General features: G+C 32.9%; 1 protein-coding gene across 4 annotated transcripts in view; it reads right to left on the bottom strand.

Moving 5' to 3' along the window:
• The window catches only part of LOC132757428 (protein transport protein Sec24A-like), a 32,365-nt gene extending 22,326 nt beyond the window's left edge, over positions 1-10,039 (bottom strand). For 2 of the 4 annotated variants that reach the window (XM_060748708.1, XM_060748711.1), the window contains exons 1-3: positions 9,704-10,039; positions 6,593-7,078; positions 5,447-5,548 (exon numbers count right to left, since the gene is read on the bottom strand). In XM_060748708.1, coding sequence (XP_060604691.1) covers positions 5,447-5,548; positions 6,593-7,078; positions 9,704-9,773 — 658 coding nt within the window. In that variant the 5' untranslated portion in view covers positions 9,774-10,039. The remainder of the gene's footprint in view (positions 1-5,446; positions 5,549-6,592; positions 7,079-9,703) is intronic. The other 2 variants (XM_060748709.1, XM_060748712.1) reach the window with 2 other exon arrangements.
• Positions 10,040-12,896: the final 2,857 nt, after the last annotated feature.

Genomic DNA, 12,896 nt, shown 5'->3' with positions numbered 1-12,896 from the left:
TTTCATATCTTGAAAAATAAATCCATTTCAAAAGCAGTTCTCAGTGATTGAAAAGGCATTGTAAATAATGCTTGCTCAAATATAGAGAGTGAAAACTACATTATAAGCAACCATTTATAAGCTAGTCAAATCTCCTTAACAACTATTCATCAAAATACCCAGAAGCCTGTATTAAACTTTGTTAAATCATATTCATATGATATACTTGATACAAGATGATTGATAAGGTAGAAAGCATGTTGTGTATGATAAAATTCATAAAACAAGAGTACAATATGTAATTTACATGACCACTTTTTCAATACATGTAAATTAGAAAAAGACAAAGAGTCTAGCTTTTAACATGCCTATTTAATAAACCATATCGCACAGAAAATTGTCTATGCTACAAATATAGCAAGGCCATCATAACCATCTTTGTAGTCGTGTAAACAGACTAAAGGCTACATACTTCAGCTGTTTATTTTCAGTACTTTAATATTAAAATCTCTTCAACTTACAATCTATAGTTCTTAATAAAAAGGTGGAAAAGTCCAGTGCACAATATTCAGTGGTGGATGGGTTGGAAGAAATACCCTCAGAATGTTAGTCAAGAGTAAAATAAAGTATATCTATCTGTGTGACTAAGCTTTACTGTAAAACGAGAAATATGTTAGTATTAAACTTAGCATATGGCTGAAAGTGTTCAGAGTACATACATGTACCATGATATATATGCTGATATACACTGACATACCATGATATATACGCTGATATACACTGACATCTGTTACCAAATCATTTCACAGTAAATACAAGACCATGTAATAAAGCTGTTGACATTGTATACGTGTAAATAATTATTACATTACATATATGTTATATTTAATATGAAACTGATTGTGCATACACTTGTTAACCCTATTCCCTGGCACATCTGTTCAAATTACACCTTTATACTTAAGCCATTAAAATTGAATCCACTAAAGTTCATGACAAGATCATTAAAATTCTGAAAATCAAAAGCAATGAAGACAAATTAAATATAGTGAACATCCAAAAAATCTGGAACTATTCAGGTAAGTTTTCTGTATATTCTGAGATAAGAGTTATGTATTACATTTCACTGGTAAATGATGTACTTCTGACAATTAAAATATGCTTGCATGCAGAATCCACTTAAATCATAATACATGTACAGTGTACACTGTTCTATTTCTTTTTTCAGGGGTATCATCAGACAAGAAAATTAATGTACAAATAAATCAAGGGATTCCTGTTGTAGAATACCTTTATAACAAGCCTTATAGTAACTTTGTGTTTCAATAAAAATAATTATTAGGAAACATAAAGATTTAATGATGTTAAAGCAACTCAGCCAGTGTTATTCCAGCATAGGGCATTTTTTCATACATTTAGAATGATTGTATTTTGCAGACAATACAAAATATGCAATCCCTGATTTATTACAGTGACTGTCACTCCTGCTCATTAATCATTATTGAATATTGTTTTCCTACTCAAAGTACTGTGTAATTATTACGGTTAAGTATTCCATAAAGTAATTAAAATAAACAACACCAACAACAACATTTAGTCAATATTGTAGTTCACAGCTGGATGAAAACACAAACATTAATTAAGCTTTCTAACTGTTGTTGAACAATATAAAATCAGTGTTTATATATGGCACTAGACATAAAATCAGAGAGAAATTCTGCCTTACATGAATGCCATGTCTGTGAATTCTTCAATGTATATATCAATTTATAAATTTTTATATAATTTATATCTTGTCTGACAGCTAAATCAATTCTTTCAAGAAAATACCCCAATTTGTATGTTTACTAAATGTTTTAAAAGTATGGTACATTTTTATTATTACAACATGTATTTTAAGCAAGGAGGGCTATATTTAGCAAAAATTAACCAAATACATGAAAAACAATATATATTCAAAATCAATTTAATACTTAATACGTAAAAATATTAGAATTAACTAAAAGCCTATATTCTAACATATATACAATTACTGTATGTTACTACAGTACTGGCCACGCGAAACCCGCAAAAGTCGCGTTATGCCGCGAGTGTAGTCTATGTCGCGACGGGACACTTCGCGGTAAAACATCGCCGCGTGCAAGTTCGCCGAATTTCGTGGCGGGTCACGAAAAATCGCCGCGATGAATCGCCGTAATTTACGGCGAATCTTCAGCAATAATTGTATTAGAAAGTACTACTTGGTCCTTAATTCCCGTGGTCTTTAATTTTGAAAACTTTAAAAAAATCTTGTAAACGTCTTGTATATTTATAAATATTTAGCATTTGAACATGTACAGCGTATACATTTTGTATATTAAAACAAAGCAATCAGGTGCTGGTGAAAATTAGTTAACAATAAAACGAGATAGAAATTACAAAAGGTAATTGGTACTACATCAAAGAACGCACGATAACAAATTGTCCAATTGTTATTTTGATAATAATACAAATGTAATTAAAATCCATTGTTTACTTTCGCACATATTCTATTTTTAGAACAATGCAAAGCGACATTTAGCACCGATTCACAGATGTAACTAATTATTACGTCTAATACGCTAATTATGATTGTTGAAAATTGTAAAAGTTTTATCACTTAAATTGACATTCTTTACCTTCAATTTCACGAGTAAAAAATGCCAGGTGCATGAGTAGGTGATGAGTAGCAAGATGCAAATCAGATTTTTTTTTATTCCCGCCAAATCAGCCAGGGCATTTGACCCAAAAAAATTCCCTCGAAAAAAAAATAAAAATCGGAGTTAAATCACACATTTAATATGTAAAGTAACGAGTGATCATTCATGAGGGCATTCTGTGCATAAAATTAGGGTGTTACTATTTAAAGTATTTACATAAATAGCGACCAACCAGGGAAGGATATTTTCCTTACGTCACGCAGTACTGCATGCGCGCGGCAATTAAGTTGAATTAACTAATAATAGCACGTATCAAATTAAGGTGTGGAAACGGGATTAAATTTTTTTTTTCAAATTAATGAATATTTGTAAAGCATTTATATGGTCACTAGTTTACCATGTGGTAATTTTAATGTGCTTTGGGGTACATGTTCGTTTGTTTATGACTGACGACACTGATTAAATACTATAAGCCCATGCAATAAAACATTTCTGGTAGAAGCGTGGTCATAAAATTGACCGAAAAAAATATCCTTTCATATGCATTATTGTTTTGATAGCAGACACAAGTATTGCACAATATCTTCAAGATCATTAAAATGTAAATAAAATATCACAATCAAAATGCACTTACGATTAATAATATGTCAATAATTGACACAATCAATATCCAACATTTTTTTTACTTGAGCAATAATTAAACACGTGTAATCATTCCTTGACAAAAAGAAATGACAGTTTTTTTCTGATATATAAAAAAGAGGTGAAAGTCAATCGAGTGTCGGCATTTCTTTGATGATTCGGCAACAACTACAGGTGTGTAAACATCAAAGATTCACAGATTCTTCAGAAGAGCCGACCAGTCATTTGTCAGAGGTCATTTCGTGTGTAAATTTTGTATTCATTTATTTAACAATGGAAACATTATATTCCTTTTATTTATGGATGCTTCTTTTTTGCGCGAGTGTTTTTGTGTCTTTTAGCGCTATGGAATTTCAACAATCGGCGATAATTTTCGGTAACTAACAATTAAATATTTTAACATTTTTAAAACAGGGGTGCAAATATCCGCCATTCAGAAATTATAGCAGACAAATCTTGCGTGTGTTATTTTTTACAAACGTGTAATAAATTGAGTAATGATCACCCGAGAGAACGAAATGTCCCGGTGATCCACTACATTTAGAAATGAACAAGTTAATGTCGTATCAATTATGCATCTTTTTATGTAACTAAATATCTTTTTACACATATATTATATTTATATCTCTACTTTAAACTCAATATGTACCCCCCCCCCCTAAAAATAGTTTTACACGTGTACATGCACACTATTTACCTGCAGATGGAGCCGCATACTTGTACTGCGTCGCATTTATACATTGAGGTCATGATTCCGCCATTCACGGAAAGTTTTTAACGGTGTTATTTGATTTCGCCGTGGTTATTTATATTTGCTGTTGGCATCCAAAGATAAATAGAGAAAGGGCATTTTAGCAAATTACAAGATTTTCTTGATACAACTTCATGTAGATCTACTAATTAATTTTCGTACTTGTACATGTATATCTGGTTTCAAGTTCACAGACTACACTTATAAATAGATCTACATTTATTATATAAATGAACATGTATTATTTCCCCGCGAATCGCGGCAAATGTTCACGGCAAAATCGCCGCGAGTTGAATTCGCGGCGATTGTCTCAAGTTGCCGCGAATTCGCTCGCGTTATAAAGCATGAGAGTTCGCCGCGAATACGCGAATTGTGCGGGTTTCGCGTGTCCAGTACTGTAATACAAGCAAGGGAAACAATGTTCTATCTATGCTGTAGGGGTGTCTTCAAGTATATAGCCTCATCTAATAGTAGTCCTATCTCTATCTATTTGTATCCTTAATTACACAAACAAGCAAAACAAAATATCACCACAATGAAAACAAGCTTGGCATAATAATTAATAGTACTTTCTTTCCTGAGACATAAGGATCACGAAAGTGGCTCCCCCCACCCCAAAAGTACTATATTTGCTTTTGACACAAGTTTCCAGGATAATTAAACCAAAATCATATGTCTAGAGTGAAAAGAAAATTTCTATAAAGAAGATTATTCTGAATCAGAATGTCACCTTTTCATTGTTATTATTATTATGTAGCAATTTGAATCAATTAACATACTATCTGTCTGCTCACATTAGACAATGAAAATAGTTCAGTAGATGTGTTGATTACAGATACTTGTATAACACGAAATCTGCATCTAGACACAAACATTAAAATTACAGTATTATTTCAGTCACTCTGAAAAATTTCATCATGAATGTCAAGGTATGTCATTTTGTGCCATGGTTTTAAGGTTTTAGCTTATAAAATGGAATATACAATGTAGAATAAAATGTTACATCTCTATAAATGTTGAAATAGTCAGCAATGAAACACTTATGCATTATTTTAAAACATATCAATTGATAATTTATTGTCGAAAATAGCAGACAGTAAAATATGTGGTGGCCAGCACTTTTGCCGGCCACTTGTGCTTAGGGAGTACTTTTGTAGATGTCCTCATTACATATCTCTTTTTAGTCCCTGAAAATATTTAAATATCATCTCTTATGTCCCTTGAAAGAAACTAAAGATTTTGTTACCCAAGAAAGCAAACAGTGTAACATGCTATTTAAGGCAATTTAAGTAAAAGTTAAAGCCATAGAATAGCATAACAGCACAACACCAGAGCAAATCAAGTTTCTGTGAGAAATAAAAAGACAGTACATGTGGTATAATTATGCCAATCAAACCTGAGTTTGAAGGAGTAATCCCTGGCGTTAGAGCCATGCCGACTTGGTGCGAGTACTGACCATGCCCGTGAAATGGTACAGGGAGCTCATTTGGGCGATCTGCTAAAACCAGTTAATGTTTAAATACCTTCCATTTTAAAATGTTTTACAATTTTAATTCTTATTTGTTTATATATATATTTCATAACTAGCCTTGCCTTTCGGTAGAATCACCAACCTTCCGAAAGACTCAAACCAGAAATGTTACAGGTAAATGATTGGAACTTCGCAACTTTAGAAGAACCTACATATATTTAATAGATTTCTCTTTCACATACAAAAAAAGTGTTGTTAACTGATTCCATTTAAGCAGAGTTTTGATAAAATGATAATAAAGAAAGTATTAAATGTGACAATGAAAATTGTACATCAGAAAAATTAATCATACAAAATGTATGTTACAGTATTACTAGTAGTCTGTTAAAATCAAAATACAATGTTAGATTTATGGTTTGTTTTAGAATATTAACATTCATCAATATGCGAGAAAAATGTTCCAGTAAATATAATGATATTTATAATCTAAAATAATATAATTTTGTTAAGAGTTTGATACTTCATGCAAATAAACCAATACCAATTTCATAATACACCTGTGCACTTAAGTTACATGTATCTTGAATTATATAATAGTACATAAATTTACAATTATAGTATGGAAATATCAAAATATATACCTTTGTATTATTCTTAAGTAATTAAAGATGTTACAAATTTTTTTTGTTCATATAGATGTAAACAGTAATGTATTTCGATAACATGATACATTTAAATTACATTATCATTTCAAAAGGAGACTGAAAACACAGGAATATTCACTTAAATATTAACCAAGATGTTTCCACTTAATCATTATTTTAACCAAGTAGAAATACTGTTACTTCTTAACCATATTAATTCATCACCATTCTATAGATCAAATTTGCTCAAGAAAAAAAACTATCACAGACAAAATGCTAACAACACTTTGTTAAAATTATATCTTGCATATCATGCAATTAAAGTTGTGTAAAATAATAGAAGTACCAAATTTAAAGCGTAAAGCACAATGCAAAAAACAAAAACATTTCAGTATTAGCAAAATTAATAATAAAATCAAATACAAACCTTGAGATTGTGCCACATCTGAAAATGGTGGTCTGGTCAAACCCGACTGTGACGCTGGTGTGGGAAAGGTAGGCAATCCTGAAGCTCCTCCCGCTTGTGGAGGTCGGAATGCACTTTGACTTGATGGCGGTGCCCCTGTGAAAGGCCTTACATTTGGTAGTGGACCTCCTGGTCTAATTTGTCCACTTGGCCCTGGGAATCCTTGTCTAGGTTGATTGAACTGAGGTCCTTGAAATGGTGGACCTTGATTAGGTCCATTTATTGCAGGACCACCAGGTAATGGTGGTCTTACACCTGAAAACTGACCATTTTGTTGCATATTTCCTTGTGACATTGGTGGTGTTGACACACCATTTACACTGGATGGTGGCCTGAAAAAAGGCTGCCCTTGTTGTTCTGAATATGGAGCAGGTCCATTCATTGTCTGTCCTGCCTTCAACTGCATGTTATCTCCCAAAGGAGGCCTTGGTCCTCCAAATGGAACACCTGCAATAATACAGAGACAAAGGATATGTTACGTAAATGCTATACATGTATATACAAAAATATTAACACTCATATACAGAGACTAAACAATATATTTCATTGTAAATACTGTGAGGAATAGGTGCTTTTCCTAAACTAATCATTAAATAATATAATGTTGTTAAATAATAATTCAAGTAATTTCCAAGTGTCCATAACTCCTGGTTCAAATGAATTTGGCTAAGAAGCAAAGGCAGACAAATGACACAGAAATATATATAATAAGTTAATAATAATAAGAAGAACATTTCAAACACTGGAAGATATATCTTGTGAAGGACCAAAATAAAAAATTACCAGTTTTAGTAATATAAAATTCACATAAAATTTAAGAATCAGGCCATTCAGGGTCAATATCCAAGTCATCTTGACCTTATACAAATTTGGCACGGTCAATCTGGTCCATTTTTATATTACTGGTAAAGTTAATTGGATGCAATTACCTTATTCTATTTAATAATTTTCATTGATCACATCGATCATTAACAAAATTATCATTATACGAGGGTTGTCAACCCTCGTAATGCTGATCACACAAAAGAAGAATTTACAAGTATAGATAAGTGATGCATATAAAAACTAATTACTACTACATTTCTAGGGGAAGGCAAATCCTATTGTCTATATAGCCAAAGCTGTCCCAGTGCCTAAATGGACAAGTGGATATTTTCCTAAATTTACTTACTTCTTTATAAAAAGCATACAGCCAAGTGAAATAATCATTCAGATGAAATGAAAATGTAAGTCAAAATGGTATCTTGATAGCCCTGGTTATTTATAATATGTAAATCAATTATTTAAGACTTGCTTTGTAAGTTATGTTCCTTTCTGTTTCTTACCTTTTGTTTTACAAAACACTTTAGCATTAAACAAGTGCTACAATTTATAATTATTATAAATAAATCTATACAGACTATAGTCATTTACAGAAAAAGTATAATAACAATTAATCCCCAGTGAATCTAAGTGTATGTTTCCATTCAAACTCAACATAATAAAAATATACAGTGACACTTCAAACTTCAAAAACTTCAACGGGTTTTCTCGACAAAATCCACGAAGTAGACATCGACGTCGAGGAGGTGAGGACTGTACATCGGTGTAGAGTGGCGTGTTCCGACATAAATTTTTAAAACTATTTTACACAATTGTATCACAACTGTCCCATTGACAAACTGATGTTCCACACTACACCCTTAAAAAGTCATTTGACCAACATGTATTTACACTTTACAAGATGTTGACCATTTAAACATATGATGGTACGACTGGAACGAGCTGGATGGAAGATTTAAACGCCTCCAGGCTCTCAGAAGTAACACAAGAATCCGGTATAATATTCCAGGTATTAACAGTTCTTGGGAAAAATGAGTGTTGATAAACGTTGATTCTAGATTGGATTGGGATGAATTTCATACTATGACTTCTTCGGGTTGAACGAACTGTGGCAATAGTGGGGTGGTACGATACTGGTACAGCTATTAAGTAGTTAACTACTTTATACATGAGAGTCACATCTGCCCAAACTCTACGTTGTTGAAGACTGGGCCATTGTAATTTATTTATTAGTTCAGTTACACTAGAAGGATTGTGTGGGTTATACGGTCTATTCAATACCCATCTTGCTGCGTTTCTTTGTATCTGTTCTATCTGCTTAACTTGAGTCTTTTGTAAAGGATTCCATATTGGAGAAGCGTATTCCAGTTTAGGTCTGACCAAGCTGATGTAAGCCTTTTCTTTTACTTTGGGAGGACAGTATCTTAAGTTCCTCTTTAGAAAACCAAGTGTACTTGCTGCCTTTTTTGTGATGTTGTTAATATGGTCGTTGAATTTCAAATTATCACTGAATTCAACCCCTAAATATGGATGCCGGTTGACTATTTCCAAGCTTTCGCCTTTCATTTTGTAGTCATATTTCTTTCTGTGTGGAGAAGATGAAAATTGCATAATGGCGCATTTTTTAACATTAAATTCCATTTGCCAAATGTCCGACCAATTTTCAAGTTTACTAAGATCTTCCTGGAGAGCTAAGTTGTCACTTTGGTTACTTATCGGCCGATATAACACACAATCGTCAGCGAATAGACGTATACCTGATGTAATATTATATGCGATGTCATTTATGTAGATTAAAAAGAGTGTTGGTCCGAGGACTGTTCCTTGCGGTACACCAGATGTTACTGAGGCTATATCAGATGATGCGTTGTCCACTACTACTTGTTGTGTTCTATTAGATAAAAAGGAATCAATCCAACGCCTAGTATTACCGGAAATACCGTAATACTGACACTCACATTAATAATTAAACATATTCAAGATATTCATACCTTCTGGTTCCAATCTTTTATTATTATTAATACTATTATATTTTTAAAATCACCATTAAATACAGATAATAAACTGTTATTCACCCAATGGTTATGATCAAATCAACAATACCAATTTACCTTAACCAGCAAACCCAACATGTAACAGTATTTATCAAATTATACAAATTACAGACACTTTTTGACAGCTGTAAAAACACGTGTACCATTCCACATCATCCGCACTTATAAAGTTGTAATATGTTTCAAAGACACTTACCGGCATTTTGTTGCATCGATACAGGTGGTCTATTTTGCCAGTTAGGGTTGGAATTTGGTACATTTGCCATCGTTTACAAAAGTAGAAACATGAAATTCATGACGGTCTGAACACCGGATACTTTAAGACTCTGATAGCCAAGCTATCGTATACACTTTTGGTTTCAAAGAGACTTTCTTTCGTTTTAAAGGGATAATCTATAAAATTAAACTTGTATTCCTTTTCGATCTTTTGTATTACTGACGGTACATCGATTTTTCGTCAAATTTGTGTCAAACTTTCTTTCTGTTAAATTGCGGAAGTGCAAACCTTACACTAGAGCATGCGCAGACACTACCGACGTGGCAATAGAGTTACTGCCCTTTTAGGTGTCGTACGACTAAATTCAGTTATCTCGGCATCACTACATGTATATTGTTTTCTTTGTAAGATTGTCGGTGATACAAAACTTTTCGAAATTGACGCACTTCTGACAAGACTCCCCCGAAGCTCCAAAAACAAACTACATACAGAAGACAAAGACGATCTGTCTCTCCTCTTTCTGTCTCTGAAATCATTCGAAGTCAAGGATATGACAGATACAGGTATAGATACATGTATACTACCAAAGCTAATTAAGCTACATTGTATCATTAACCCATGCAAGTTTTATTATAAAGGCACTGAGAACTTTCTCAATAATCTCAATTCTCTTAAGTCTACAGAACATGATTAAATACAATGTAAGACCAATCATCCTAAAGACAGCAGAAATATCCCAGATTTTGATATTTCTATTTCAAAAGTACCTGCAATCAAGCACATTGCCAGATGTATGGAAAATATAGCTCCAAAATATAATTAAGAAAGACCCAGTAAACTAACGCCCAGTATCTCTTACCTGTATCCCGTATAAAAACCTGAAACATAGTGTCTCCTCTAGTTTAACCAAACGCTTTACAACCAAAACTATGTTCTATGAATTGCAGTATGGTTTCCGAGAAAAGACCCTGTCAAACCCAACTTCTTATGTTAGTAGATAACATCTTGCTATCTGTCAATAAAAAGGCAAGTTGGTCTTATACTTCTTATCTTCTTAAAAGCTTTTGATATGGTTAACCATGAAAAACTCCTCTATTGTTGGAAAGTCTGGTTCATTTATTGATTTATACATAAGAATTGACTTTTTGTACATGATTCTTTGGTCATTTGACATCCAGTTTAATTCTTTGAACAATTCACTTGAAGGTGTATCAAAACTTTTGTCTAGGAGTATTCTGGCTGCTCTTTTTTTAAATTTAATGACATCAGATAGTAATTCGTTGCTGCAGTTTCCCCAGATATTACAGCAGTAGTCCAAGTGTGGCAGTATGTATGCATTAAAAAAAGTTTTCTTTAGTTTAAACATATTTTATTTCAAACATTATCACACAAACATTTAATACATACAATTTTTCTTCAATGAAGATTAAGATACTGTTTAAGTCTAAGAAGTAAGTAAAGCTGTGAATTACATTTTTTATAGTTGACTAGACCTGTGTCTTCCATTTAAGATTGTTATCTACATACATTCCAAGTAGTTTTTCAGTGTTTTTATATTCTATTTCTTGGTCATTAAGATACAAAGTAGGGGGTTGCATAGTGTCTGTTTTTTTGCTTTTTATTGATAAATGCATAGCTTTAGATTTCTGAGCATTCAGAACCATTGCATTTTGCATGCACCATTTGCTTACATTATCAAGATCTTTTTGAAGGTTGCTGTTTGCTTCTTGTAAAGTATTGCAAGTAGTAGGCAGAGAAGTGTCATCTGCAAACATATCAGTTATTGATTGTTTCACATAAAATGGTAGATCATTAATGTATATAATGAATAGAAGGGGCCCAAGGAATGAGCCTTGGGGTACACCTGAGACAACTTAGCTGGTTCAGATAATACACTAGAAACATTTACTTTTCTGACAGATATGATTTAATCCAATTTATAGCTTGTGAAGAGAGATGATAAAAAGGTAGTTTTTCAAGTAGAAGTCTATGGTTTACTAAGTCATATGCCTTAGATAGGTCCAGAAAAAGTGTTCCAACAAGTTTGCCATTGTTTAGGACATTGATCCAGTTATCAACTATATTTGTAAGTGCTGTTTCACAGGAGTGGCTTGTTCTAGGTGTCTCCTAGGGTTCGGTTTTAGGACCTCTCTTGATTCTTAACTATATAAATGACCTTATTGACTTGGTAAAGTCACTCTAAAGATCGACAGTCTGCAAACGACACAGATGTGTATCCTCTTTCTGTAGCTTCTATCGCCTACCACCTACAACAAGGCCTACATCAAACATGGAAGTTAAAAATGGGACATAGAATTCAATCCCTCAAAATGTCAAGTCATTCAAATCACAAAACGTTAGACTCAAATACCAAATACCTTGTACAATATAATCATAGAATCAGTACCACCAACAAAAGACTTTGGTGTCACAATATCAGAAAATATAACCTGGAACATGTACATTAATTGACAACATTGTTTAAAAAGCAAACATAAAATAAGGTTCCTGCGACAACATCAATTACGGTCCACTATGAACCACTTAAAACTACAGCATATAAGACACTTGTCCGACCCCAGGTTGAGTACAGTTCCAGTGTCTGGTCACATACACTGGAGTTTTCATTGACAAGACTGAGTCCGCCAAAAATCGTGATTAGAAATTCATGTCTCGGCCATGGTTGATTCTGTGTAGTGGAGGAGCCTAGAGCAAAGACGAATAGATCTTTAAACTTTCCAGTACCTCCAAGAACAGTTTCAATCAAACCGAGCCTGCAACATTTTTAATTCGGTCATTTTTTGCGTTCTTTAGGAATTTCATTATCTCTCTTTTCATTTTTTTTTTGCAAAATAAGGTTACCATTCCCTTTCCAGACCTCCTCAAACCAGTCACTAGACCAACTCGAGAGTCCCGTGTTCAATAGTATTGTAAGCATTGTTCATACTTAAGCGAGCACTGATGACTATAATACAGTTTATGCAAAATCTAAAATGAGTACAACAATTAAATATAAACTACTGAATGGGAACTATTCTTATTTAAGAATGCAATGTCACGGGTAGAGTCCAGGGTTCATTTGATTGGCCATGTTTACATTAAATTTACGAAATATTTTTCCATTTTATCTTTAAACATCGATTGAGAATCAAGAATCCAGTTAGAAAACATT

The sequence above is a fragment of the Ruditapes philippinarum genome, unplaced genomic scaffold (genome assembly GCF_026571515.1).
Source record: "Ruditapes philippinarum isolate M1 unplaced genomic scaffold, ASM2657151v2 ctg22_1_1_1_1, whole genome shotgun sequence".
NCBI lineage: Eukaryota > Metazoa > Mollusca > Bivalvia > Venerida > Veneridae > Ruditapes > Ruditapes philippinarum.
Note: the sequence above shows the minus strand (reverse complement) of the source record. Positions and strands in the feature narration are given on the sequence as shown.